Source organism: Mastigoproctus giganteus, chromosome 10, assembly GCF_048544385.1.
Source record: "Mastigoproctus giganteus isolate SK-2022 chromosome 10, ASM4854438v1, whole genome shotgun sequence".
Lineage (NCBI taxonomy): Eukaryota > Metazoa > Arthropoda > Arachnida > Uropygi > Thelyphonidae > Mastigoproctus > Mastigoproctus giganteus.
In genome coordinates this window covers 159,388,370-159,414,288 of record NC_143584.1, presented here as the reverse complement: position 1 = coordinate 159,414,288, position 25,919 = coordinate 159,388,370, and the positions used below count along the sequence as shown (strand labels likewise).

At 36.7% G+C, this 25,919-nt stretch overlaps 1 protein-coding gene across 1 annotated transcript in view; it reads left to right on the top strand.

Annotated features, from left to right (window-relative positions):
* Positions 1-25,919, top strand: part of Rpp25 (ribonuclease P protein subunit Rpp25) — a 70,439-nt gene that overhangs the window by 8,484 nt on the left and 36,036 nt on the right. The window contains exon 3 of the mRNA XM_090383058.1: positions 18,946-19,038. Within this exon, the coding sequence (XP_090239184.1) occupies positions 18,946-19,038 (93 nt within the window). The remainder of the gene's footprint in view (positions 1-18,945; positions 19,039-25,919) is intronic.

The window sequence follows — 25,919 nt, the reverse complement described above, 5'->3', positions numbered from 1 at the left end:
TTTTTATTGTTTTTTTTTTTTTTTTTTTTTTTGTTTAGAAATCGGGAAAATTATGGGCAAATGCAAATGAGTTGTGTTTTCAGTTAAACAAAAACTTGAAATTATTCAAAAGTTTGAAAACGGTGCATCTGTTAAATCTCTAAGGAATCATTATAATAAGGATGTATCAAAAGGGCCAAACATTAACAAGTATCACCCGGAATTCAGATTTGTCAATAATAATATAGTAGCAGTGTCTTCTAACTTCTCCACTAATACTGGTGTCTCCCAAGGTTCAGTTCTTTCCCCCACTCTTTTCCTCTTGTATATTATTAACCTTCTTACATTGACTGGAAATCCTACCCATAGGTTTGCCAATGAAAGCACATTGCATTCCACTTTCCATTTTGAGAAACCTTTCCCTATTCAATCAGCTTCAACTTCTCGAAAATCTGCTACCAATTCCTTAAATGCTGATCTTCAGGTAATTCTCCAGTGGGGCAAAGACAACTTAGTTGATTTCAACCCTTCTAAAACTCAGTCTTGTCTTATATCGCGCAAAAAGGATTCTTCTGTTCCTATGCTTATCTTTAGTGACACTCCGATTTCTAGGCAAAATGATATATCTCTTTTGGGGATTACCCTGACTTCTAATCTCTCTTGGCACAAGCACATTACAAATATTGCTTCCTCTGCATCTAAAAAACTTGGTTTTCTCTTTCGCTCTCGGCGTTACTTTTCTTCCAAACAGCTTCTCACTCTGTATAAATCGCAAATCCGCCCTGCCATGGAATATTGTTCCCACATCTGGGGTGGTGCCCCCAAAACCTCTCTCAGGCTTCTTGATTCCATTCAGAAGAGGGAAGTTAGGTTAATTAATGATTCATTTCTAACAGAGTCTCATAGATGTACTGTTTTTGCTGCATGCCTCTTCTACAGATACTTCCATGGGCACTGTTCTTCTGAATTGGCTTCTATAATTCCAGCTCTCTCTTTCAAAACAGTCTGAACACGTGCCGTCACCAGCCAACATCCATTTACTGTCCAGCTTCAAACTCACAGAACCAACTTTTCATCTTCCTCGTTTATTTATTCAACTTCCATTTTCTGGAACAACCTTCCTTCATACGTATTTCCTGAAAATTACAGTCTACAGAAGTTCAAGTACAAAGTCAACAAATATCTTCTTTCGTCTTCTCAACCTCCAACCCAAGCACGGTACTAAGTACTATAGGTTCTAATACTCTCGTGTTTGGGGTTTACATAAAAAAAAAAAAAAAAAAATGTTATTAGTCATTCCAGAGTTACATAAAGCTCGATGAAGTAAGAAGTCCTGGAACATATCTCTTACGTATGCCGGGGACTTTTGTATTTTTGGATTAACTGGAAAATCGAGAGAGTACTGTATATAAACCCCTATCAGGGATTCCTCTGAGGTGCATGCCTGCATTACCGTGCAATAGTTTCGGAAGTGCCTCACAGTATTCTGGAATGCATTTGAACATGGCAGCACCTGGTTTCCAGCATGCCATAGACTCCTCAAGGCCATGGGGCCTTGAGGAGTCCATGGGCCCACTCATACAACGGGTTAGGTTCCAGACCCCCGCTAAAAAGTGGAACATAGCCTTTTTTTCACTTGTGAATGCATATAAAAGCTTAATAACATGTTTAAACTATCATATATTAAGTGAGCAACAGAGCAACAAAAACGATACAAAAATCAAATGAATATACAGTACACACGTTGCTTATGTTAATATTTTCGCTCTTAGCTTATAGTGATTGATGAATGTAAATTTGAAAAAATGAATATATTTATTGTAGGAAGGATGAAGGAGATGGCACATTTTCATCATCTTACTCATTAACGAATCTTATTTGTTTTGACAATGGAAACTTGGTTGAAGCTCTTGCAGGAGTTTTTGTTGCTGTTGAAGATTGTTCAAGGCTAGCTGTTGTTGTCGAAGGTTGCAATGGTACTTTTGTAAAGTGGGAAAATAATGAACTTTGCCTCATGAATTTCCATCTCCTTTCTCTTAGAATTTCTTTATAGCATGCAACATTGTCTAGAAGTCTTGCATTCACTCTAGAACTTCTTTTGAAATTTGGATCATTTCTCTCAAAAGCTGCCATCCCTGTTTCTATATAGTTGATAGCTTCTTCCAATTCCTCAGTGGTCATTTCTCTAGGGATAGCAGGAATATCATCAGGATGGGACTCCTCTTCATGAAACATCCTTCTTTGCTCTTCAATCAGAATATCTTCATCCATTAGGGTCTCATCATGAGAGACAAGCAATTCTACCACATCTTCAGGCTCGACTTCCAGTTCTAATTCCCTTGCCATTTCCACAACATTTGTAGTGACGTCCTTCACTGAATTCTCAAAGCCTTCAAATTGTCTATAAGTTTGGGAATTAGCTTCTTCTAAGCACTTTTCAGTGTTGTTTCTTTAACTTCCTCCCATGCATCTGGCACACTATGGCCATAGATGCTGATATGCCGAATAAATCCCCAACCAACCAACCAATCCCAAGCATCCCTAATAGTTTTTATGCCATCCAAAATCATGAAACCTTTTCAAAATGCTTTTAATTTATTTTGTTTATGCCCAGCTACTGTATCACTGTCTAAGGCATTTATAGCCATAGCAAAAGTTCTTAAGTAATACGATTTAAACGTTGCAATTACATCGTGGTCCATAGGCTGTAGCAATGAAGTCGTATTTGCAGGTAGAAAAATAACATTTATCTCCTTGTACAAACCAATTAGAGCTCTAGGATGGCCAGGGGCATTGTCTCCACGAAGTAAAATCTTAAAAGGAAATTTCTTTTCCTTGCAATAAGTCTCAACTGTAGGCTTAAAATAGTCCGTGAACCAATTTGAGAAAAGATCTCCGGTCATCCAAGCTTTTGAATTAGATTTATAATAAACAGGGAGGCTAGCTTTTTGCATAATTCTTTAGGGCCCTAGGATTTTCTGAGTGATAAATCATCATAGGTGATAAATCATCATCACTTGCAATCACCAGCTGCATTAGCTCCTAACAAGAGAGTTATCCTGCCTTTTGCAGCTTTGAAGCCAGACATTGACTTCTCCGCTTAAAGCAATAAAAGTCCTAGATGGCATCTTCTTTCAATATAGGGCCGTTTTGTCCATGTTGAAAATCTGCTGCTTAGTATATCCATCATTTTCGATGACCTTAGAAGGATCACATGGATTCTGCAGTTACTGTATCAGCACTAGCTGCTTCACTCTGCACATTGATGTTGTGGAGATGGCTTCTTTCCTTAAACCTATTAAACCAGCCTCTGCTAGCTTCGAATTTATCTTCAGCAGCTTCCTCACCTCTCTCAGCCTTCATAGCATTGAAGAGATTTAGGGCCTTGTCCTGGATGATGGCTTGGCTTAAAGGCACGTGACTGGTTTGATCTTCAATCCAGATCAGTAAAAGTTTTTCCATGTCAGCAATAAGGCTATCACGTTTTCTTATAACTTTAGTGTTCACTGGTGTAGCACTTCTAATTTCCTTCAACACTTTCTCCTTAGCATTCACAATTATACTAACTGTTTGGTGAGCCAAACTTAGAGCCTATCTCAGCCATAGACATACTTTGCTCACTTAGTTTAATCATTTCTAACTTGTCATTTAAAGCAAGAGGCTTACAACTCCTTTTTTTATTACTAGTACTACACTTAGATGCCATTGTAATTAGCACAAAAATATTATATATAATACAATATAATAACTAAAAAGTTTGAAAGTTTGGAAAATTACCAGAATACAAAAAAAAGAGTGGACAAGTACTGTAAACAAACTGAATCGACAATAAAATGGCACGCGACGTCATTCTCGGAACCTCTGCTGAGCGTGTCGTGTGTAAAAACACCAAAAAAGTGGAACAAGCACCAAACATGGATATAATTGGAAACTGCTGTATTAGTGAAACGCTATAAAGTGGGGCCCTACTGTATTCACATATTTCTATTACTGGAATAAGAATTGTGCTTTATATTTGTTAGGAATCATGTGTGCACAAAACTTAGAACACAGCACAAACATTCAAATAAATTATTTTTCGAGAAAAATGTACCTGATAAGAGGTCGCATTGTCTTTGTGTTGGTAAAGGATGTATACGAAGTGTATAAGGATTATTTTCTGAATGTTGACACTGTGGTTTATAATATTTGTTAAAACTATCAAGAATGGGTTTCATAAAGCTAATTTTGTATTTGAAAATCTATTTAATCTAACAGATTTCATTATCAGCTATTAAATAAGTGTCAGTAAAGCCATTTGATGGAAGGAAATGAACTTTTTCTGTACTAGTCAAAAATGAATAAATAAAATAATAGTAATAATAAAAATGCAAAAAAAAACAAATCCCACTATCCCATTCCCACAAGATAATCATGCATTTCTGCTTTAAACTTACTGATTGCCTCCACTGTTAGGAGGCAGCAGCAGCTTATTCTATTGTTCAGCAACCTACTGCCCATAGGTGAACTTTTTCAGATCCAAACTTCTGTTATTCTCCGAGATTTTATATTTGTGCCCACTAGTTTGTCTCACCCCCATGAGGGAGAACAAACCTTCCTCCTTCGTTTTACTCAATCCCTTTGGTGCATTATACACCCCAATCAGATCTCCTCTTAGATGTCTGGATGTCAAACTCTGCAGTCCACACATTTTAAGCTGTTTCCTCATATGTGCATTACTTTACACTTGTTATCAATCTGTTATCAATTGAGCATGGTACAAAACCCTGCCTACACCTGTGGAATGCCAGAGACAGCCCACTGCATTACCTTTACCTGTCCGATTTACTAAGGCCTGCAAATGCCTCTTCAAACTCTCATGGTGGTATGTGCACCAGAACAGGCACCTCTACTTAACAAATGAAGGAAAACTTTGCAGCATTCATTGAATTCGCAGAACGTGTATTCAAATGGCAATGACGTCTGATGGCTCACCCGAACTAGGTTCCTAGAATTCCTGACAAGAGGAATCTACTGACAATGACTACCAAACTTGGAAGACACTCCAGACCATGACAGTTAACTGTGTAGGATTGTGTAATCCTACACCAATATGGGGTAAGATTACACAATCTGACTCAGTCATGCTGAGTGGGAAACAGGCCATGGCCTAGTAGGCTCCCTAACAGTGAATCACACACTAACCCTTAGAGGGTAGGATATCAACCCCTCTGGGGACCCACCACTAGGTGGACTTGCTGACCCCTTTCCAGAGTGGGATTGACTCGCTGTCCATCACTACAACCTGTATTCTTTTACTACTCTCATCACTTAGTTTTCTAGGGAATGCCTTCTCCTATTCCCCCACCCAATACTTCTCCCACTATCACCAACTCCTTTTGCTTACTACTTGGAGCCCCCCCCCCAGCTACCCTCGGACCCCAGTCAAGAGTCATCAATAGTTGAACCTGGCATGCCTACCCGAACTAGGTTCCTGCCTCGACATGACCAGCCTGCGGGTTCCACCATATCCTAGAATTCCTGACAAGAGGAACCCACTGACAATGACTACCAAACTCGGGAGAACATGCAACAGAGAAAATGTTCTCATTTTAATTGCGCTTAGCAGGAATAAAGAGGAAGAAAAATTAAATGAATGTACATTACCTGACATATATGTATCACAGTTTGTAAGACATTTGTTCAGTTATTACTATTTTTAATGAAAATTAAGTTTCCAATAGTAATAACTGAACAAATGTCTTACAAACTGTGATACATATATGTCAGATAATGTATGTTAATTTATTTTTTTTTTTGCTGCTGGTGCAACAAAAGCCTCAGGCTTCCTTGCACCCTATGGCTATTATAATTGGAGACCACATATTTCTGAAGTCTCTCTCTCTCTCTCTCTCTCTCTCTCTCTCTCTCTCTCTCTCTCTCTCTCTCTCTCTCTCTCTCTCTCTCTCTCTCTCTCTCTCTCTCTCTCACACACACACACACACACACACAACCCTAGGTGTGAAAAGCCCGGGTTAAATAGTCAAACTTTAGAACAAACTTATCTGTGAAAAGAACTAAGCCTCAAAAACACTTCCACACATTCATTTCAGAAATATGTGGTCTCAGTTCCAATCTCAATTATGTCCATTTACACTTACAGTCTGCCGAGCTCCACTTATTTCTGAGAGAATCCCAATTATCAGTTGCTTCAACCACTGCTCATCTCAGTTGCCCTGATTATTTTCTGTATGTTTCCTTTCACTTCAGAAGTGGTATCTGTGCATTGTTTGCTTTTATATTCCCTGTCAGAGATTTAGTAATTTGCAATCTCCATTTTTTTATCTTTCAATTCCACTAATCACTAGGAACTCTTAACTTCCTCTCTTTGAAGCTCGACTTTCTGCAGTTCAACTTTGCTAACAGTAGGATAATTTTCCTTGGTGATTTTAATGTTCACAACTCCAGTTGGCTTCAGTTTCCTAGTCACATGGACCTGGTGATCCATGTTGAGATGCTGAGGCTTTTGCAGTTACTAATGACCTCATACAAATTGCTCATTTACCCATCAAAATACAAGACCTAATCACACAGATAATGCTTTTGATCTGTTTCTCATGGACCATCCTTCCAACTACATGATCAAAGTGAGTGGTCATTTAGGTGCCTCAGATCACAACTTGGTGTTGGTCTCTTCTCCAATGAAGCCTTTCTCTCATGGCCATTCTTAGCATTAAAAGAGTGAAAAATGGATGATCTGGAGGATTTTTGTTTTTCTTTTCCTTGGTTGGATTATTGTTTTAAATTTTCTAATGTCAGTGTTTGCTTAGATTGAGTTAAGGAAATTATTCTTGTAGGGATGAAATCCTTTATTCCACACTCCACATTAAAATCTCATCCTTTATCTAAAGCTTGTTTTTCCAATAAATGTGCTAAGTCTGTTCAAGATGTGTTGCATATCACAACTGGGCGCCTCCGTAGCCAGGTGGGAAGGAGCAGCAGTGCATAGCACACACTTCTTGATTAGACCGGGGTTCGAGCCCGTCACCACCAAATACGGAGGATGCGGAAAGGTCAGGGAATGACCACCGCATATCCCGGAGCAATATGGCCTTAGTTGCTAATGCTCCTAAAAAAAAAAAAAAAAAAAAAACCAAAAAAAAAAAATATCACAACTAGCTTGCATCCAAACCTCCAGGTTCATTTTCTGCCAACAGTAAAGCTTGCAACAATTGTAAAGCAATTATTAATCAGCCCAAACTAGATTTTGAATGGATAAGAGTAGAAAACTTTCTTCTTGTCACAATGGTAGTCAAACATTCTAGTCTCTTGTCAATGCAACTGGCCACAACTTTTGCCCATGTGTACTCCCACTTTTGTTAAAACATGATGGTTCTATTACCACATTAGCTAAAGATAAAGCCAACCTGCTAGGATCCTACTTTTCTTCTAAATCTTGTATTGATAACCTTGGTAAACCTCCTCTCACCTCTTACCATTCCTAGTATACTCCACTCACTGCCTACTGTGGTCTTCCATCAAAAGGATGTCAGAAGAATTTTGAACAATCTTGATGCCAAGAAAGCTCCAGTTCCTGATGGTATTTTTCCACTTGTTCTCAAAACCTGAGCTTACTCCTGTTCTGTGTCACCTTTTTTGCACTTTCTTATTCCACTGGTGTTTTTCCTTCAGCTTGGAAATTTGCTCATATCCAGCAAGGTCATATTTGCCCATATCTAAAAAGGACGACAAATCCCATCCATTCAATTACTGTCTCTTTGCACTTACTTCTACTCTTTCTAAAGTAATAGAGAAATCCAGTAACCACCACCTCTTAAACTATCTTGAAACTTCCATCTGTTCAATGATCGTGGCTGACTTAATCAACAACGTGGATTAAGTAAGTGTCAGTCTATTGGTAATATATATTGGCTTATGTTACCCATCTATGGAAAAATTCAATGGGATCTTCTAAATAAGCTTTCATCTTATCAATTGCCAACTGATTTTTTTGTAATTGTAAATCCAGTTAGCTGACTGCTCACTGCAGGTGACGGTAGGTGGCTGACTGTCTTCTAACTTCTCCACTAATTATGGTGTTCCCCAAGGTTCAGTTTTTTTTTCCCCTCACTTTTCCTCTTGTACATTAATTACTTTTACATTAATTAATTACATTACAGTAGGGCAGCAGTTCCCAACCTTTTTTTGCTCACGAACCCCTTTCAACATATTCTTATTGTGAACACTAACCCTATATTCTCTGAGATCGTATAATAGTTCTGAATTTTTATTATAAAATATTTCCAGTACAGTAAACCCCCGCTATTCACGGTATCTGTATTCGCGTATTCGTCATCACTGATTTAATATAAAATGAAACTTAAAAAAATGATGTGAATTTTAAAGTGCCGTGAACATTTTCCGTCATAAAAAAACATGGGCGTGGCTAAAATTATCTTTTCCGGTCAAAACAGCGCTCAGTGGGTGGGGGGAGAGGGGTGACAAAATCACGAGCGTGGATGTTTCTCGCTAATCCTTGTTCAGTATGTATTATGCGCTTGTCATGGAAGGTTTCGTCGTTTGCTTTTAATTTATATGCTTAAAAATTGAATAAATTTATAAATTGATATGCTTACAAAAGTGATAAATCTACCGTTTTACAGTGTTAAACAGACTTTTTCGAGTGTGTTAATGGAAGAAAGTGACTTTATTGTGGACAAGTTCTTTCTAACCCATACAAAAATATACTAATAACAAGGGAAATATGAAAAGATCAAAGAAGGTGATAACATTAGCGAATAAAATTGAATTATTAGACAAAATTTCTAATGGTGAAAGTGTCTCGTCAGCAGCAAAACATTATAAAATCAATGAGTCAACCGTACGATCAATCAAAAAATCGGGGGGAAAAATCTGCCGTAGTGTCTGTGAAAACGCGCTAATTGTTTCAAAAATTTGCTCTGTAACTTGTGATGTTAAATTAGAAAAAATGGAAAAGGCTTTAAATCTGTGGGTTGAAGACTGAACTCAAAATAAAATTCCATTACGTTCATTCATCATTTGTGAAAATGCAAAACTCCTTTATCAACACTTTAGCGAAACTGGTGATAGCACTGGTGGGATAAGTTTTTTAGCTAGCAAAGACGCTGGTTTGAAATTTTGTTTGAAATTTCTAATAAATATTACATTTAATATTAAATTGTTTCTTATTTTCATTTCGATGCCTTATGCTTGCATTTCACTATGTACTGTCAATGTACATAGTCATATTATGAAGGTACATATAATACATTTATAGACAAAATTTTAGACTAGTTTTTCTTATATATTTCATACTTTGGAATGGAACCCCTTTATTACTATGGGAGCCATAACTCAGTATTCGCGTTTTCGGTATCCGTGGCATTTCTCAGGAACGTAACCCCCTCGAATAGTGGGGGTTTACTGTATATGCAAAACACTCATTACCTTGACTATGTCCATCCATATATATAATGTAACTTGTCTCCTATTGGATGGATTTTAATAAAATTTTATATTTGACTCTTTTATAAAGATTTGTTGAACTTTGAGAAAAAATTTAATTAAAACTGGACTAACTAAATCATGGTGGAGGGATTTTTGTGGAATTTTATATTTCGCTTTTTTAGAACAATTTGTTGATCTTTCCCAAATTTAATTAAAATCAAACAAACAGAAATCCAGCAGTTATTTCTTTTATTTTCATAGCTTATCACATAAGCAAGCTATCCACATACCCATATATTGTAGCTAAAGCACTGGAAAATGTTGATTGTTGTTGCCATGTGCCAGCTTGGAGGAATGAATAGACAATATGGCAGATGCAGAGAAACAAAATGTTCTTGGTTCATGCATTAAAAGTCATCGCTTTTTTTTTTTTATGTACTGTATATATATAAATCATGATTTATTGCTATTTCCTAATATGCCTGAAATGTAATGCACTGTGTACATTAACTTTTTCTAGTTTTGTTAACAGGCAACAGCCATTGTGAAGGTCCACAAAGCAGTGTAGAAGAGTTAAACTGCATCAAAGCTATTTGAAGTGTACCACAGTGTGGTGTGGGATAATATATGAGAGAATTTTTGGTGCATACATTTTGCAGTTTAAAATTAATTCAGAAAAATACCCTGCTATGCTTCAAAATTTTGTTTTTCCTGAAGTCGTGCATTGCCCAGATATGCAGGAAATATATTTATGGAAAATGGTGATCCACCACACTTCACTATTCCTGTGCAAAAATGACTTTACATTGATTTTTATAATGGATGGATTAACAGACATGAACAGAAAGCCAGGAACTGTTGAACTAGAGGGAAAGTGACCAAAAGTGTTCCTGTGAACTTTTTCACAATTGGTGGAAAATATAATAGAGAAGAGTTGACAGTGCTGGATGAAATTTTAATAATTTTGAAGCAAATTGTCCCATAGTACTCCAACAATACATTTTTAAAAGTAGGTAATGACTTTTCAGTCACTCTGTAATATATCACTGCCTATCGTTATGCATGAAAAAGCATTACTTAGTGTTATTAATTTTGAATTTGCATCAAAGGATTGAACAATGATGGACTTTGACTGTGTAACCAGTGATTCTGTCCTGTGCACTTGACAGAATCACTGGTTACCAGCACTTCATCTCTTCTCTCATTCAAGCACCACTTGAAAGTTTATTGTCAGAGTAGTGACAAGAAAGATTGATGTCAGTAGTTCTTTTGGTGGGGGGAGGCCGTAGTTCATTGGTCTAGAGTTGGAGGGAATATGTTTTTTGTCTGAGTTATTTTGGTTTTTTTCAGCTTTCATAATGTGCAGACTGGCTTATGAATGCACACTTAGATATACTGTAGAACCCGGATAAGAAGTTTTCCAAGGGACTGGAAGTTTAGAACTTCTTAGAAAGGAAAATGACCTAAGGGTGTGAAATATTAACTATACAAATAAAAATGAAAAGATACATAAGTTAAAGAGATTTTTAAGTACTATTTCAGAATTTATAAATGTTTTACTCTACCTATGGGAAACATTTTTAAACTGAAGATTTCTAATTGCTTAACATTCTGTTCATTAAACTCATTAAGTTGGAAGAATGAGTTCCTTTTTTGGAGTTTCAACGTACCTTAAAAGGTCTACAAGAAGACAGAGCACTCCGGGGGCTCGCCGGATATCATCATTCTTCTTTTTCTTGGTGATTCCTTTCTATCTATCTATCTATCTATCTATCTATCTATCTATCTATCTATCTATCTCTCTCTCTCTCTCTCTCTCTCTCTCTCTCTCTCTCTCTCTCTCTCTCTCTCTCTCTCTCTCTCTCTCTCTCAGGGAATTTTTTTTTCATATAGCTGCTAATAATAATAACAATCCACCAAGTAATTCAGAACTGTTCACAACCATCAGAACGTAATGCGGTCTACGTATCTGATTATGAATATCAATGAACTCAATTGCAATATGTCACTTCCAGTATATGAAAATGTTCATACTAAAAAGGTTTTAGTGCGGAAAGCCTCAGACTACGGAAAATTCACTAATCAAACAATTTAGAGCACAGCATCATTTTAGTTTAACCCACCAAAGATGAAATGGCATCATTTCTGTTATATCTCATATTGTTTAATTAATAATTAACAGAGCAGCAATGGCTCAATACATTCTATGTTATAAGTAAATTAGTTTAGAAATGGAAGATTTACCTCTATGATGTCTTGTAGAACACTTGTGCTGATACTCTCTGTAGTTGAATAATTATACAAATAAATTACATGTATTCTGCTCCCTCGTAGACAAGATCAGCGATCCAATGTGCCCCGGAATCAGAGACCCGCAATCCCCAAGCCTGATCCCAAAATACATTGAATCACAGCCCCAATCTTTGAGCGAGAGAATGCAATATGTCCGTATTTTAAAAACAATTTAAATGATTTGAGACCAAATAAATACATAAAGTAAGTAAAAGTAAAGTGCAGCCGTTATCAACCCACTGCAGGATGGAAGCCTCCTCAACAATTCATGTTGAGGGAAATGGACCATAATCTGCCACGCTGGTCCAGTGCGGGTTGGCAGATCGACCGTATTCAGGGGTTTGAACCCCGGTCTACTCAAAGAGCGTATGCTGCTACACTCCCGCTCCTGCCCAATCGGCTATACTCTTAATACTTTTAAAACTAATATTTAAACATTAAAAAAATTAAGAATCCTATGAAACATTAAGAGACTGAAGAATTTTGTACTTCCCTGAAGCGGATGGGGCTTTTCGACTAGGGTCATGATCATAGGAAAGTGAAACCACAGGTACTGTGTGAGAATTTTATAGCATGAAGATTAGTTGCGATCCTGGTGCATGCGCATGAAGGACCACGAATCTGAGATGGAGTAGGGGTGACATACATTGACTGAATTTTGATGTAATTTAATTTCAAGTGTCTCCGAAATTAATAGTTTGGTGTAATCATGTTGGATGCTGAGAATTTTTGCTTCATTGAATAGAAAGGTGTAGCCTTCACTGATTGCATGGAATGAGAGTTCCAAAGCTGAGGAGCGGGATGAGAGGACAGATGTTGAATGTTGTTTCATTCTCATATTGAGACAACGAGTGGATCTCTGGTATGAGGAGTTGCAAACCTTGCAAGATATGTTGTAGACTAAGTCATTTAATTGGAATGTGGAAGAGGATTGGACTTCATGGTTTTTTAGGGCAGCATGTAGTTTCGTTGTAGGTTTTGCAATTATTTTGAATTGTGTCTTTGAAAATACTATTTAGTTGTTTGAACCATTGTTCAGTATACAGTAAAGCAATAAAATATTTTTTTATGTTATTGTTGATAACAGGATTATGCAATACCACTCCTGTATTGCATACTCCCAATTCCTCTCCTGATTATATTGTTTAATATTTTTTAATATTAAAAATTATCTAATTTCTATATTTAAAAAATGTATTAAGTGGGAAAACATCATTATAATTATACACTGTGTATTCTTTATCAAACTTTTTATGCGGCAAAATAATACATTACAACATGCAGAGTAGAAATTGGGACTTAAGAAACCAAACTTAGTAGGGAAAACTTCTTATGTGGGAATTTCTTATCCGGGTTCTACTGTATATGATTGAGTACTGTATACAGGTCTGGAGTCCTCATTTTAGAAAGGATGTAGAGCTGCTGGAACAAGTACAGAGAAGGACAGCGAGATTGGTGAATGGAACAAAGGGTTGCATTTACAAAGAAAGGTTTAAGTTCTGCAAATTGCAGTGTCTGGAGACTAGGCACCTGTGAGGAGGTCTGATTCAGATGTATAAGGCCTTGAATGGTTTGAGCAAGCTCAGTGGTGATGGGATTCTTCCTCTTGCCCTGATTAGTCACCTGAGAGGACATAAATTCAAATTGAGGAGACAGTTGTAGAATAAATGTGTGAAAATTTTCCTTTATCCAGAAGGTGGTTGATGATTGCTAGAACAAACTTCCATCTGTTGTTGTGGAAGTTGACAGCTTAAATAAATTCAAGGCAGAACTAGACAAACATCTGGAGTTAATGGATAGGGGAAATGGGAAGAAGTTTTTTTTTTTTTTGATTGATGCTTTTTTGCATGATATGCCTCTATTAATACTAATATATAATAGACTGGAGTATGACCCAAGACTGATGATTCATAAAACCAACACAAGTGATCTGTATATGGTTTTTTTTTTTTTTTTTAATAGAAGTTGTTGACATAATGAATGTTTTCTTTTCTACTGGTTATCACTGATAAAATAAAAAAAAATAAATGGGAAAATATCTGTAGAGCTCTTTTTTTTTTTTTCAAAACATAACAGGTCCAATGATAAATTCTGTTAGGAGATACAGTCAGTCCTCATATAACACATGTTTACATTACACGAATTCAATCATACACGATTTATAAATAGGGGAACGATATCGTATATAACACGACCGAATCCGCTTATGCACGATTCGCCTTTGTGTTTACAAGAAATGGTAGTCGAACGCGGAATCACTCCAACTGAATGCAACACGATAGGAATGAAGAGAAGATTCTGAAAATGTATTTGTTTTTTATATCGGTGAAGAGGAAAAACATTTCCCCATAATAACGTAAAAACCCACACAATTCCAGCTATCGGTATTATCACAAATGCAGTTAGATCAAGTTTACTACCAGTAACAGGTTCCCAGATTCCACTAGCAGAAATGCAACTGGAAATTGTTTTTATTATTTTATGGTAGTAATCCCCAGGAATGTGCTTTAGTAATATATGAGCTAGTGAGGTGTTAATAGTGTCTTTGCCTTTATGGTATTGTTTATTCAGTTGCTACATGCATGCAGCTTTGTTTATGTGTATCAAGCATGCCTCCTCATTTTGTAATTGTGCTTTATTCCCTAAAAATTAGTAAAATACTTAAAAGGTATGAAAAGGAAGCATCCTGGTGAAGACACTACAGATTCAGAGAGAAAAAGAAAAGCAATATGGATAGACAGAGGCAGACTGGGTCAAAATTTCTCACATGGGAAAATTTGTGTAGCGGCCTCATACTAGCGTTTATGGCCAAAATCACACCAGCCTCCATCCTCTTCTGGCCTCCGGCCCACCAGGGTTTCCCCGATAAGGCTTATGGCCAGTCCGCCCCTGTCGATACAGAAAAAATATGAAATTGTGAAACACTTTGAGCGAAATGAAGACCATGTGATATTGCACATGCTATAGGCCTAAATGAGGCAATGCCAAGAATTAGAAAGAATGCAGAGAAAATAAAAACAACTTTCATAGCAGGAACAACTCAAACTCAGGAACGTCTGTTTGGATAGAAGATCAAACAAAGCACAAGTTTGCTTACGATAGAAGCAAAAGCATTAGCAATATTTTATTATGTAATAGTAGCAATAAAATACATATTTTATGACGATTATTTATTGTGTTTGGAAATGTTTTGGTTACAAATGTGTGTTCAATCTTGCGTGGTCGGCACCTAACCCTATTTTTCTCATAGGGCCTGTTATTTATATTGCATGATTTTGCATTGCACGAGGGTTTCTAGGAAAACAACTATCGTGCTATACAAGGACTGACTGTATTCTATTTTTTTTTTTTTTTATAGTAGTTTGACAAATCTCTATTTTACCTCAAAAGTTTAAAAAAAAAAAATTGTGTTGTTGTTCTCGTGATGTCTACTTCTAAAACACGTTTTTTTGCCCTTCCTAAATAAATTTTCTATACTGGATATGTTATTTTTTGAAAAAAAGCTCTTGATCTGTTGTGGTTTATTATCATATAGTGCAAGGCACATGCTTTTGTTGCACTGGCAAAAAATAAAATAAAATAAAATAAAAAGAGAATTTATTATAAAACAAAATAATGTTAAGTAAAAATTATAAATAAATAAAATAATAATAATAATATAATCATAATAAATAAATGAAAAAGTAGATAAGAAAATAGACTGTGCTCCTTTCCTCATGTAAGTAATTATCCAGCTGATCTTTGAATTTCTCTAAGCTATCAGCTTCAACTGCCTGTGGAAGCTTCTCCAGTAATCAACAACTCTGGCAAAAAGAAAACTTCCAGCAGTCCAGTCTAAGCTTCTTCTTCCATAATTTGAATTTGTGATCCTTAGTTCTGGGTTCCTTTATAACTGTGAAAATTTTGCCTTCATTCATTTTAATATCCCCTCTCAATACCTTGTAGACTTCAATCAGGTCCCCTACTTAAAAAAAAAAAAAAAATTGTCTTGTTTACAAGCTCTGTAGCCCCACAATCGAAGTCTTCCCTTATACTGTCACCCTTTTGCAAATACAGGCATACCTCGATTAACGAATAGGATGCGTTCCACGAAATTACTTCGTTAAGCGAAACTTCGTTTTCAGAGGTAAAAATACTATGGCCAGAATAGGGATACGTTCCTACGTAAAGAAAATGAAAAGCTTTTTTTCGAACAAAGAAAAGTTTTATTAAATAAACAGTCAACTTACATACAAAGTGAAATCACATTTTAAAATATGAGGTTAAAGTTGATTGTTTATGCTTTTTTTCTCTTTCATTTAACAATTGCCTATACGGAGTTATTGCATTTAACACTGATCGCTTAACTATAACACTTCTTCCTAAATCGGGATCATTTTCACTAAAAAAATTTAAAACGTTTTCAATGTCATTTAAGCACCTTTTTAAATCTTTGGTTGTTAACACTTTTTCGGCAGGAACTTCTTTAACTTCGCCTTCATTATCTTTGTCTTCGTTGCTAACAAGGTTTTCTAAATCTTCCACTGAAAAACCATCATCTTCTGCATTCAATAAATTTCTAACATCCTCTTCATCGACATTTTCGAAACCTATTGATTGAGCCATCTGGATAACTTCATTTCTAATTTCTTGGATGTTATTTTCTTCTTCTAGTACAACTTCTGGCCATATTTTGCGCCAAACTCCATTTAAGCATTTCTTAGTGACTTCTTCCAAGAACTATCAATGTTTTCAATTGCGTTTTTAATGGTGTAGTTTTTCCAAAAAGTTTTAACTGTCATTTCCACTTTATCCTCTAGTTCAGTTAAATTGCTTAAAGTTCGACGCAGATAATAAACTTTAAATGATGCTATTACTCCCTGATCCAATGGTTGAATCAGGGAAGTTGTGTTTGCTGGAAGAAACACAACTTTGACAGGAATGCATGTGTCCAACGTGTTAAGATCAGTAGGATGTCCCGGAGCATTGTCTAACAACAAAAGAGCTTTTTCTTCAAAGTTGTTTTTTTGACAATACCGTTTTACTCCAGGACAAAAGTGGTTAACAAACCAATCAGTAAATAACTCCTTGGTAACCCACGCTTTTCTATTTGCTTTCCATATTACAGGTAAATTCATTTTTATGTTACCTTTTAACGCCCTCGGATTTTCTGAATGGTAAACTAATAGCAATTTTAATTTATAATCACCAGAGGCATTTGATCCAAAGAGTAACGTTAAACGGTCTTTGGCTGCTTTCAACCCAGCAGCTGATTTTTCTTCAATAGAAATGAAGCTTTTTGTTGGTAGCCGTTTCCAGAACAAACCGCTTTCGTCAACATTGAACACCAAATTTGGTGGAAAATTTTCACGTTCAATTATTTCCTTTAGTTTTTCTGGAAACTTATTTGCAGCTTCAACATCTGCACTTGCAGCTTCTCCTGTTAATTTTACACTATGAATCCTGGCCCGTTTTTTAAATTTCTCGAACCAACCACGAGAAGCCCCAAAGGTTTCCGTAATTTCTTCAGTTTGTTTAGATTTCAGGTGATTAAACAAAAATAATGCTTTTTCTTGAATCACCATTTGACTTAAAGGCATATGACGTTGTGACATATCATCTATCCACAAACTTAACATTTTCTCCATTTTTTCTAAAATTGGATTCCTTAAGCGAGTTAATTTTGCCGCTGTAACATCTGTACAATTCTGAGCAGACTGTTTTATTTTTTCTGATTGACTTAGTATGGTTGTTAAAGTTGATTGCGCTAATCCTAAAGAATGTGCCACATCGGATTTTCTTTCGCCGCTTTTAACACGTCGTACGATATTTAGTTTAGTTTCCAAAGAAATTGCTTTTCTTTTCTTTGATTCTGACATTTTAATTAACTAAAACAAAAATATTTCTATTAAAATTTACAAAATCTACGTTATGTAATGCTATAAAGAACCTACGTCGATTATTGCAATGCGCCACACTGAAACGTCAATCATGTAAACAACAACTAAATTACGCGATTGACGCGCAAAACTGTTATAACAGACATGCCCGCAGCTCGGGAGCACTCGGGAATACGTAACGAGTCGCCGTCAGTCACCAATCGGATGATTGTCGGGCGTTGGCCTTAAATTGGAATATTTTTTTATGTTAAATGGGGCTTGAAATTGCGGACTTCGTTATATCGAGGCTTCGTTATCAGAGGTAACGTTAACTGAGGTATGCCTGTATGTCGGTTGCCCATCTTTGGATCCTTTCAAGAAGTTCGAAGATGGACAGTTTCCAATTGCAGTCTTACGACTACCTTATTTAGTAGCTTATGACCTCCCTATCTCTGGAGGCTATTGTTCAATAAATCATCGATAGGGCATCATGGGATTTCCAGGCTGTGTACATGCACGGCCTGGAAATGCTATGATGAAAGAAGCACTGTTTGTCTGTGATCACTAACCACCCTCCAAATCCTTACATCATATGCAAATTTTGAGTCACGTCCTCTATCCCCTTGTTTGTGTCATTTATGAAAATTGGAAATGCAATGGTCCAGGAACCAAGCCCTGAGGAATCCCACTTCTAATGTTACACAAATCAAAAGATATCCATTATTCATAACTCTCTGCATCCTGGCCTGTAGCCAACTTAGAATCTTTCCCACAATCCAGCCATTTCAGCTTATACAATAACCTCTCTTGAGAGACTGAGTCAAATGCCTTTCTAAATTCTAAATACACTGTTGAAATTTTCTTACATCCAGCTCATAGGTAACAGGTCAGGTAAATGCAATTTTCCATTAACAAAACCATGCTCTGTGTTCTTCAGAATGTTCCTGCCTCTTGTGGCTCAACCATAAAGAATTCTCATTAATTTCTTCCAAAGGGATTTTTCATTTCCTGGGAGAAATTAATGAGAAATATTTGTGTAAGTGCCTTGCTGTTTAACTTTGGTTATAGTTACTATCTCCATGTGCCCACTCACTTTACTAAAATTAACACACTTGCTAATGGGTTATGTTACATAAACTTTGCCTCTACAGTTTATAATAAAATAGCTTATCTTGTAAATGGATGAGAAAATTTTTAATGAATGCAGTATCCTGTTACTGTTATGTTCATTGCTATTGACGCTGTGAATGAAGTGGTTAGAATTTTTTCTTTTTTTTCTTTAATTGCTTAGTTTGTAATTTATTTGTACAACATAACTTATTCTATGAATCTATGGCTGTTTCACTAACATATGTTTGATTTCTTATAGGATGATAGCAGAAGGCACCTTCTTTTTTCCAGCTCAGGTCATGCTATTAATAAGGCAATTACTTGTGTGGAGATCATAAAGCGGAAATTTAAAGTAAGTTTTAGCTATCCGTAGTAGGACCTTGCTTATCCAAAAGCTGGCTAGCCAAGGTTTAAAACAAAAAAGTGGTTCAGTTTGAACTCTAGAATGCACAACTAACACTTTCCTCTATGGATTAACCAGTAGCTTGAATTAATTTATTTTGTTGACAGCACTCCTAACATAGCATTCCTGCATAAACAATTTAAAGTGCATTTGCTTGTTATTCACTTTCCTTTTCTTTTAATTAATGAAGTATTATGCTGTTGACAGCCTGTTGTGCATTGGTTTCATTGCGTCTTTTCACATAATTAACTGATGATATCAGTCATGTGTGGACCTTTGGATCATTGTTTACATTGGAGGCCTGTTACTCAACCCCTCAACAGTACAAGAGTGACCTTAACCCATGCCGTTAACCAGTTGCATACTTGTGCAGCCTAGGTTTCCCCCATTATCAGTTAAGCATCACCCTGTACTTTTCAACTAAATCCTCAGTATTTGCACTTTGATGTTATTATTATACATGTATAACTAGAACCATATTAATTCTCTTTAACACTGGTGGCTGGGTAGTTAGACTACAGACAGGCAGGTTGCACCAGGCAGGTATATTCTGGTTTTATTTTTCCTATCTTTAATAAAAAAAAATATATTCTTGGTTTATACCATAATTGCAAAATATATTCATGGTTTGTTTCACAGTTGTGTAATACCAAGCGATTATTAGTGTGATATTAAGCAATTCAAAGTGATCTCTGTAGTGTGTGCAAAGAAAATAGATTCTTTTTGGTTTTAAATGCAGTTTTCCTTATTTAGTTATATAGCATACCTCTTTTGTACTGTAAAGTGTGTTAGTTGTCTGATGGCACCAGGGGTTTCCCCCAGCTCCACATTGTATTCTTTGTGGGTGACCCAGAACTCTGTGGAGGCCAGAGATTTAAAACGTGTGTGGGGAGTGGTCTGTTGTGCAGCATTATGTTCTGTTGTTTCTCTGACCATTTAGCCGTTGGGACCCACCATTGCCCACACCTTGCCACGAGGAGGTAGGTCAGGCACCCAGTAGATTATTTAAGTACTCTAGCAGGCTCACTACCTAATTTCCAAGGATTTCAGTGGCTTATCAAACTGTAACAGGGAGCTAAATGATTTTGTAATAACTGAGAGCAAAGTGGAGAAGAAATTGTTGAAGTTAAACATAAGAGCACCTGGGGTGGTTGGGATCAATCCAGTTACATTATAGGAGGCTGCAAAGGAAGAAAGAAAACCATCAGTCATAATTATGAGAGCATCGTTGGATTCAGGGGTGGGCCCCCACAGACTGGAGATGTGCAAATGTGTCCTCGGTTCACAAAGGGGGTGTCAAAGGGTGACGAGTAATTACAGACCTGTTAGTTTAACTTTTGTTCCGGGGAAAATAATGGAGTCACTGGTTAAAGAAGCATTGCAGGATCACCTAGACAAGACTGCAGTTATAGTGCAGACACAGCATGGGTTTGTTAAGGGAAAGTGTTGTCTGACCAATTTGATTGGATACTATGACATGGTTACAAAGGAACGGGATGCAAAAGAAAATTTTGATATCATATACTTGGATTTCAGGAAAGATTTGATACTGTTGCACATGGAAGACTACTGTACAAATTGGAGCAGTATGAGCAAGTTGCTACAATGGATAAAAGGATAGTTGAGTGGGAAAAGACAGTGGTAATCAGTGGGCACTGCTCTTCATGAACTAAAGTTATTAGTGGAGTCCCCCGGCGTTTGGTGTTGGGCCCATTGTTGTTTTGTATCTTTATCAATATTGATGAAGGTATATCAGGCTTAATGTCTAAGTTTGCAGACAATATGAAGGTTGGCAGGGTTGTTAATGATGGTAATGACAGCACACTACTCCAACAGGATCTAGAAAAGTTGGGCTGAGAGCTGGCAATGGAAGTTTAACATTGACAAATGCAAAGTATTGTGTATGGTAGCAGTAACCCTAGAATAATGTACCAACTGTGTGGTACTATACTCAGGGTAGTAGAGAATGGAAAAGCCCTGGGGTTAATTGTGCAGTCAGATATGAAGTTTTCTGAGCAGTGCAGACAGGCTGGCAGCGCAGGTCATGGGTTCTTGTCAATGATCTACAGAAATTTTGCTAGCAGGGATGAGGCGATTATCCCCTTGTATAAGGCAGTGGTCAGGCCACACATTTAATACTGTGTACAGGTCTTGAATCTTCATTTTAGGAAGGATATAGAGTTACTGGAAGGAGTAATGCGATTGAGAGGGGAACAAAGGTTTGCTCTTACCCAGAGAGGCTTAACTTTTGCAAATTGCTGTCTAGAGACTAGGTACCTGCAAGGTGATCTGATTGAGATGTATAAGGCCTTGAATGGTTTGAGCAAGCTCAGTGCTGATGGGATTCTTCCTCTTGCTCAGATTACACACCTGAGGGAGCATAAATTCAAATTTAAGAAAGACAGTTGTAGAAAGACGTGTGGAAATTTGATTTTAACTAGCAAGTGGTTGATTCCTTGAACAAACTTCCATCGGTTTTTGTGAAATTGGTAGCTTAAATAAAATCAAAGAAGAACTGGACAGACTTTTGAAGCAAATGCTAATGTTGTTAGTGGAGTTACAAAATGTTCAGCTCTGGGTCTTTATTTGCTTTCTATATTTATTAATATTGATGAAGGTATGTCAGGCTTAATGTCTAGGTTTGCAGGGTGGTTAATGACAGTAATCAGGGTAAGATAACTGCATCAAGATCTGGAACAATTCATCAGATGGGCTGAGAAATGGCAGTTGAAGTTTAACATTGACAAACAAGATACAATTCGATAATTGTAGATTACTTAAAATACAATTTATAATTGACTTAATATGATAGCATAGCTTAATTTATTATGGTGCTCACCTTTTTTTATAATCTGCAATTTTTTTTACCCATGCACGGTATTTAGTACCGTGCATGGGTTGAAGGAGAAGTATGGGGGGAGAGGGATGCCGGAAACTTTGCTCTAGAGACTAAACATGGGTTTCACCACTTCAAGCCTCCAATAAGCAAAGTGGTGGTATTTCACCGGTTGATGAAAGTCATCTACCACCTGCAATTGATGTTTGAATAGGGTGGATGATAATTTTAATTTAAATTAGGAGTAAGTAAGTTGGAATTTAAAAACAGAAGTTAAAATATGCGCAAGGAAGTAGAAGTGCACGTCTTCGTCCTTGGTTGTCAATATTAAAGTTGAAAATAAATGGTTAATACTGGAGGCCAATAGCCATAACAAGTGGCTTTCGTTATCCACATCTTCAGTTGGCAATGATGGGTTGAGAGTGAACGTATGTATTTAAGAAAGCTAAGTTCCCATGATGCTCCTGGTTACATGTGGAAATCTCAGGTGCATGAGATTCCAAGCCTGTGCAATGTTGTAAGGTAGTTTGGTATTTAATACTTGGAGATTGGAATGGCGGCGATACCATTCTATGACTAGGGCTTCATATTGGAAGATTTTAAAACTGGATTTTAATTTGATAATTGGAATGGCTGAGTCTACTAAGGGGGTGTGATTGTGAGATTGAACTTGTGATGCTAGTTCTGTATTGGTTTGGCCTGTCTTGAAACTATTGTAGTGGTAGTACGGGCGTGTGTTTGATGTTTTAATTGAACCATATTTTGAAGTTGTGCTACCAATGTAACATGCATTGCAGTTAGGTTGACATTTTATTAGGTAAATAATATTGTTCATAACTTATAATAAACTTGGCTCGTTATTTAATTCATACAAAGACACACAAAAATATATCAGCAATATGAACAATATTATTTACCTAATAAAATGTCAACCTAACTGCAATGCATGTTACATTGGTAGCACAACTTCAAAATATGGTTCAATTAAAACATCAAACACACACGCGTACTACCACTACAATAGTTTTAAGACAGGCCAAACCAACACAGAACTAGCATCACATGTTCAATCTCACAATCACACCCCCTTAGTAGACTCAGCCATTCCCATCATCAAATTAAAATCCAGTTTTAAAATCTTCCAATATGAAGCCCTGGTCATAGAATGGTATCGCCGCCATTCCAGTCTCCAAGTATTAAATACCAAACTACCTTACAACATTGCACAGGCTTGGAATCTCATGCACCTGAGATTTCCACATGTAACCAGGAGCATCATGAGAACTTAGCTTTCTTAAATACACACGTTCACTCTCAACCCATCATTGCCAACTGAAGACGTGGATAATGAAAGCCACTTGTTATGGCTATTGGGCCTCCAGTATTAACTATTTATTTTCAACTTTAATATTGACAACCAAGGACGAAGACGTGCACTTCTACTTCCTTGTGCATATTTTAACTTCTGTTTTTAAACCCCAACTTACTTACTCCTAATTTAAATTAAAATTATCATCCACCCTATTCAAACATCAATTGCAGATTATAAAAAAAGGTGAGCACCATAATAAATTAAGCTATGCTATCATATTAAGTCAAACAAGATACTTCATAATGGGTAGCAGTAATCTCAGAAATAAGGTACCAACTGTGTGGTATTGTAGTTGTTAATTTCACAAATACACATGCTCTCAGTTCCAGTCTCAATGATATCCATTTCCACTTACAATCTGCCACACCACACCCCATGTACTTTTTCTGACAGAATCCTATCTGTTGATTCAAGAGGTTGCTTCAACCTCTGCTCATCTCAGTGGTCCTTAATCACTGTATGTCTACTCTGATATTCCCTGTTAAAGACTCAGTAATTGAAATCTGTTTTCACCTTCTCTCCCTTAAAATTTCTATACCCCATTCTGTTAAATTCGTATGTTGCCTCATTGTTCTCCCCACTCCACTAATCACTTGGAACTCACTGACTTCCCCTCTTTTAGCCCTGACCTTCTCCAGTACAACTTTCTTAATAGTGAGGCAATTTTCCTTGGCGATTTTAATGTTCACAACTCCAGCCGGCTTCCATTTCCTAGTCACATGGACCAAGATGGTCATAATGCTGAGGCTTTTTTAATTACCAGTGATCTCACAAGGATTGAAAAAGCCTCAACATTTGATCAGCTAAGGCTTTTTCAATCAGTGAAGCAAACAACCTTTCCAAGTTTGTGGTGAGTGAGCCTGAGATTACAACCTGGTGATTGTGTCTTCTCCAGTGGAGCCTTTTTCTCATGGCTATTTCTCAACCTCATATTGTTTGGCATTACAAGAATGCAAAATGGGATGATCTGTGAGATTTATTTTCTTCTTTTCCTTGGTCTGATTAGTGTTTCAAATCTTCTGATATGAACATTTGCTCACATCATGTCAGTGATATTATTCTTGTGGGGATGAAATCCTTTACTCCACACTTTGCCTTAAAATCTTGTCCTTTTTTTTTTTAAACCTTGTTTTTCCAATAAATGTGCTAAGGATGTTCAAGACAAGAATATGCATATTGCAATTGGCATATCGCCAAAAATGAATCTCTAGATTCATTTTTTGCCTACATGAAAGCTTGCAGCAATTGCAAAGCAGGCATTAATCAGTCCAAACTAGATTTTGAACAGGCTAATAGTAGAAAACTTTTTTGTCCAAATGGTAGTCAAGCATTCTAGCCATAGCTGTTGGGCACAACTTTTGTCCATCTCTATTCCCACCTCTGTCAAAACCGAATGTTTTTTTTTGCCTCCTCAGCTGTAGATAAGCTGATCTCTGCTGGCATCCTACTTTTTTTTCTAACTGTTGTATTGATGATCTTGGTAAACCACCTTCTAACATTCCCAGCACACTCCTTTCAATTCATTCTGCGGTCTTCCATCAGAAGGATGCCAGAAACATTTTGAACAGATTTGATGCCAAGACAGGACCTGGTCTTGATGGTATTTCTCTACTTATTCTCAAAGCTTGTGCTCCTGAGCTTACTCATGCTTAAAAAAAAGGTGACAAGGTGTAAATACCAATCTCACTTTAATGTACTAAATACAAGGGGCATTTGAAAAGTTCATGGCCTGAGTATGAAGGATTTATTTGAGGAGTCTGGTAATATGCTACTCTTAAGTATACAGTCAGTCCTTGTATAGCACAATAGTTGTGTTCCTAGAAACCCTCGTACAATGCAAAATCTTGCAATATAAACAACAGGCCCTATGGGAAAAATAGGGTTAGGTGCCGACCACGCAAGATTGAACACACATTTGTAACCAAAACATTACCAAACACAATAAATAATCGTAATAAAATACGTAAGTATTTTATTACGACTATTATGTAATAAAATATTGTTAATGCTTTTGCTTCTGTCATAAGCAAACTTGTTTTTTGTTTGATTTTCTATCCAAACAGATGACAGCCGTCCCATTTCTTCCAATTTTTTATGTCTTAATCTAATGGATTTTAATTACACTTTGAGTTGTTCCTGCTATGAAAGTTGTTTTTATTTTCTCTGCATTCTTTGTAATTCTCGGCGTTGCCTCATTTAGGTCTGTAGCACGTGCAATATCACATGGTCTTTCATTTCACTCAAAGCATTTCACAATTTCATATTTTTTCTCTATCGACAGAGGCGAACTGGCCATAAGCCTTACCGGGGAAACCCCGGTGGGCCGGAGGCCACTATTAATTTTCCCAGGTAAGAATTTTTGATGCAGTCTGCCTCTGTTTATCGATATTGCTTTTCTTTTCCTCTCCGAATCTGCAGTGTCTTCACCAGGACGCTTACTTTTCACACCTTTTAAGTATTTTACTCATTTTTAGGGAATAAAGCACAATTACAAAACGAGGAGGCATGCTTGATATACATAAACAAAGCTGCGCGCGTGTAGCAACTGAATAAACAACACCGTAAAGGCAGAGATACACTATTAACACCTCACATTTTACTAAAGCACATTTCTAGGGGTTA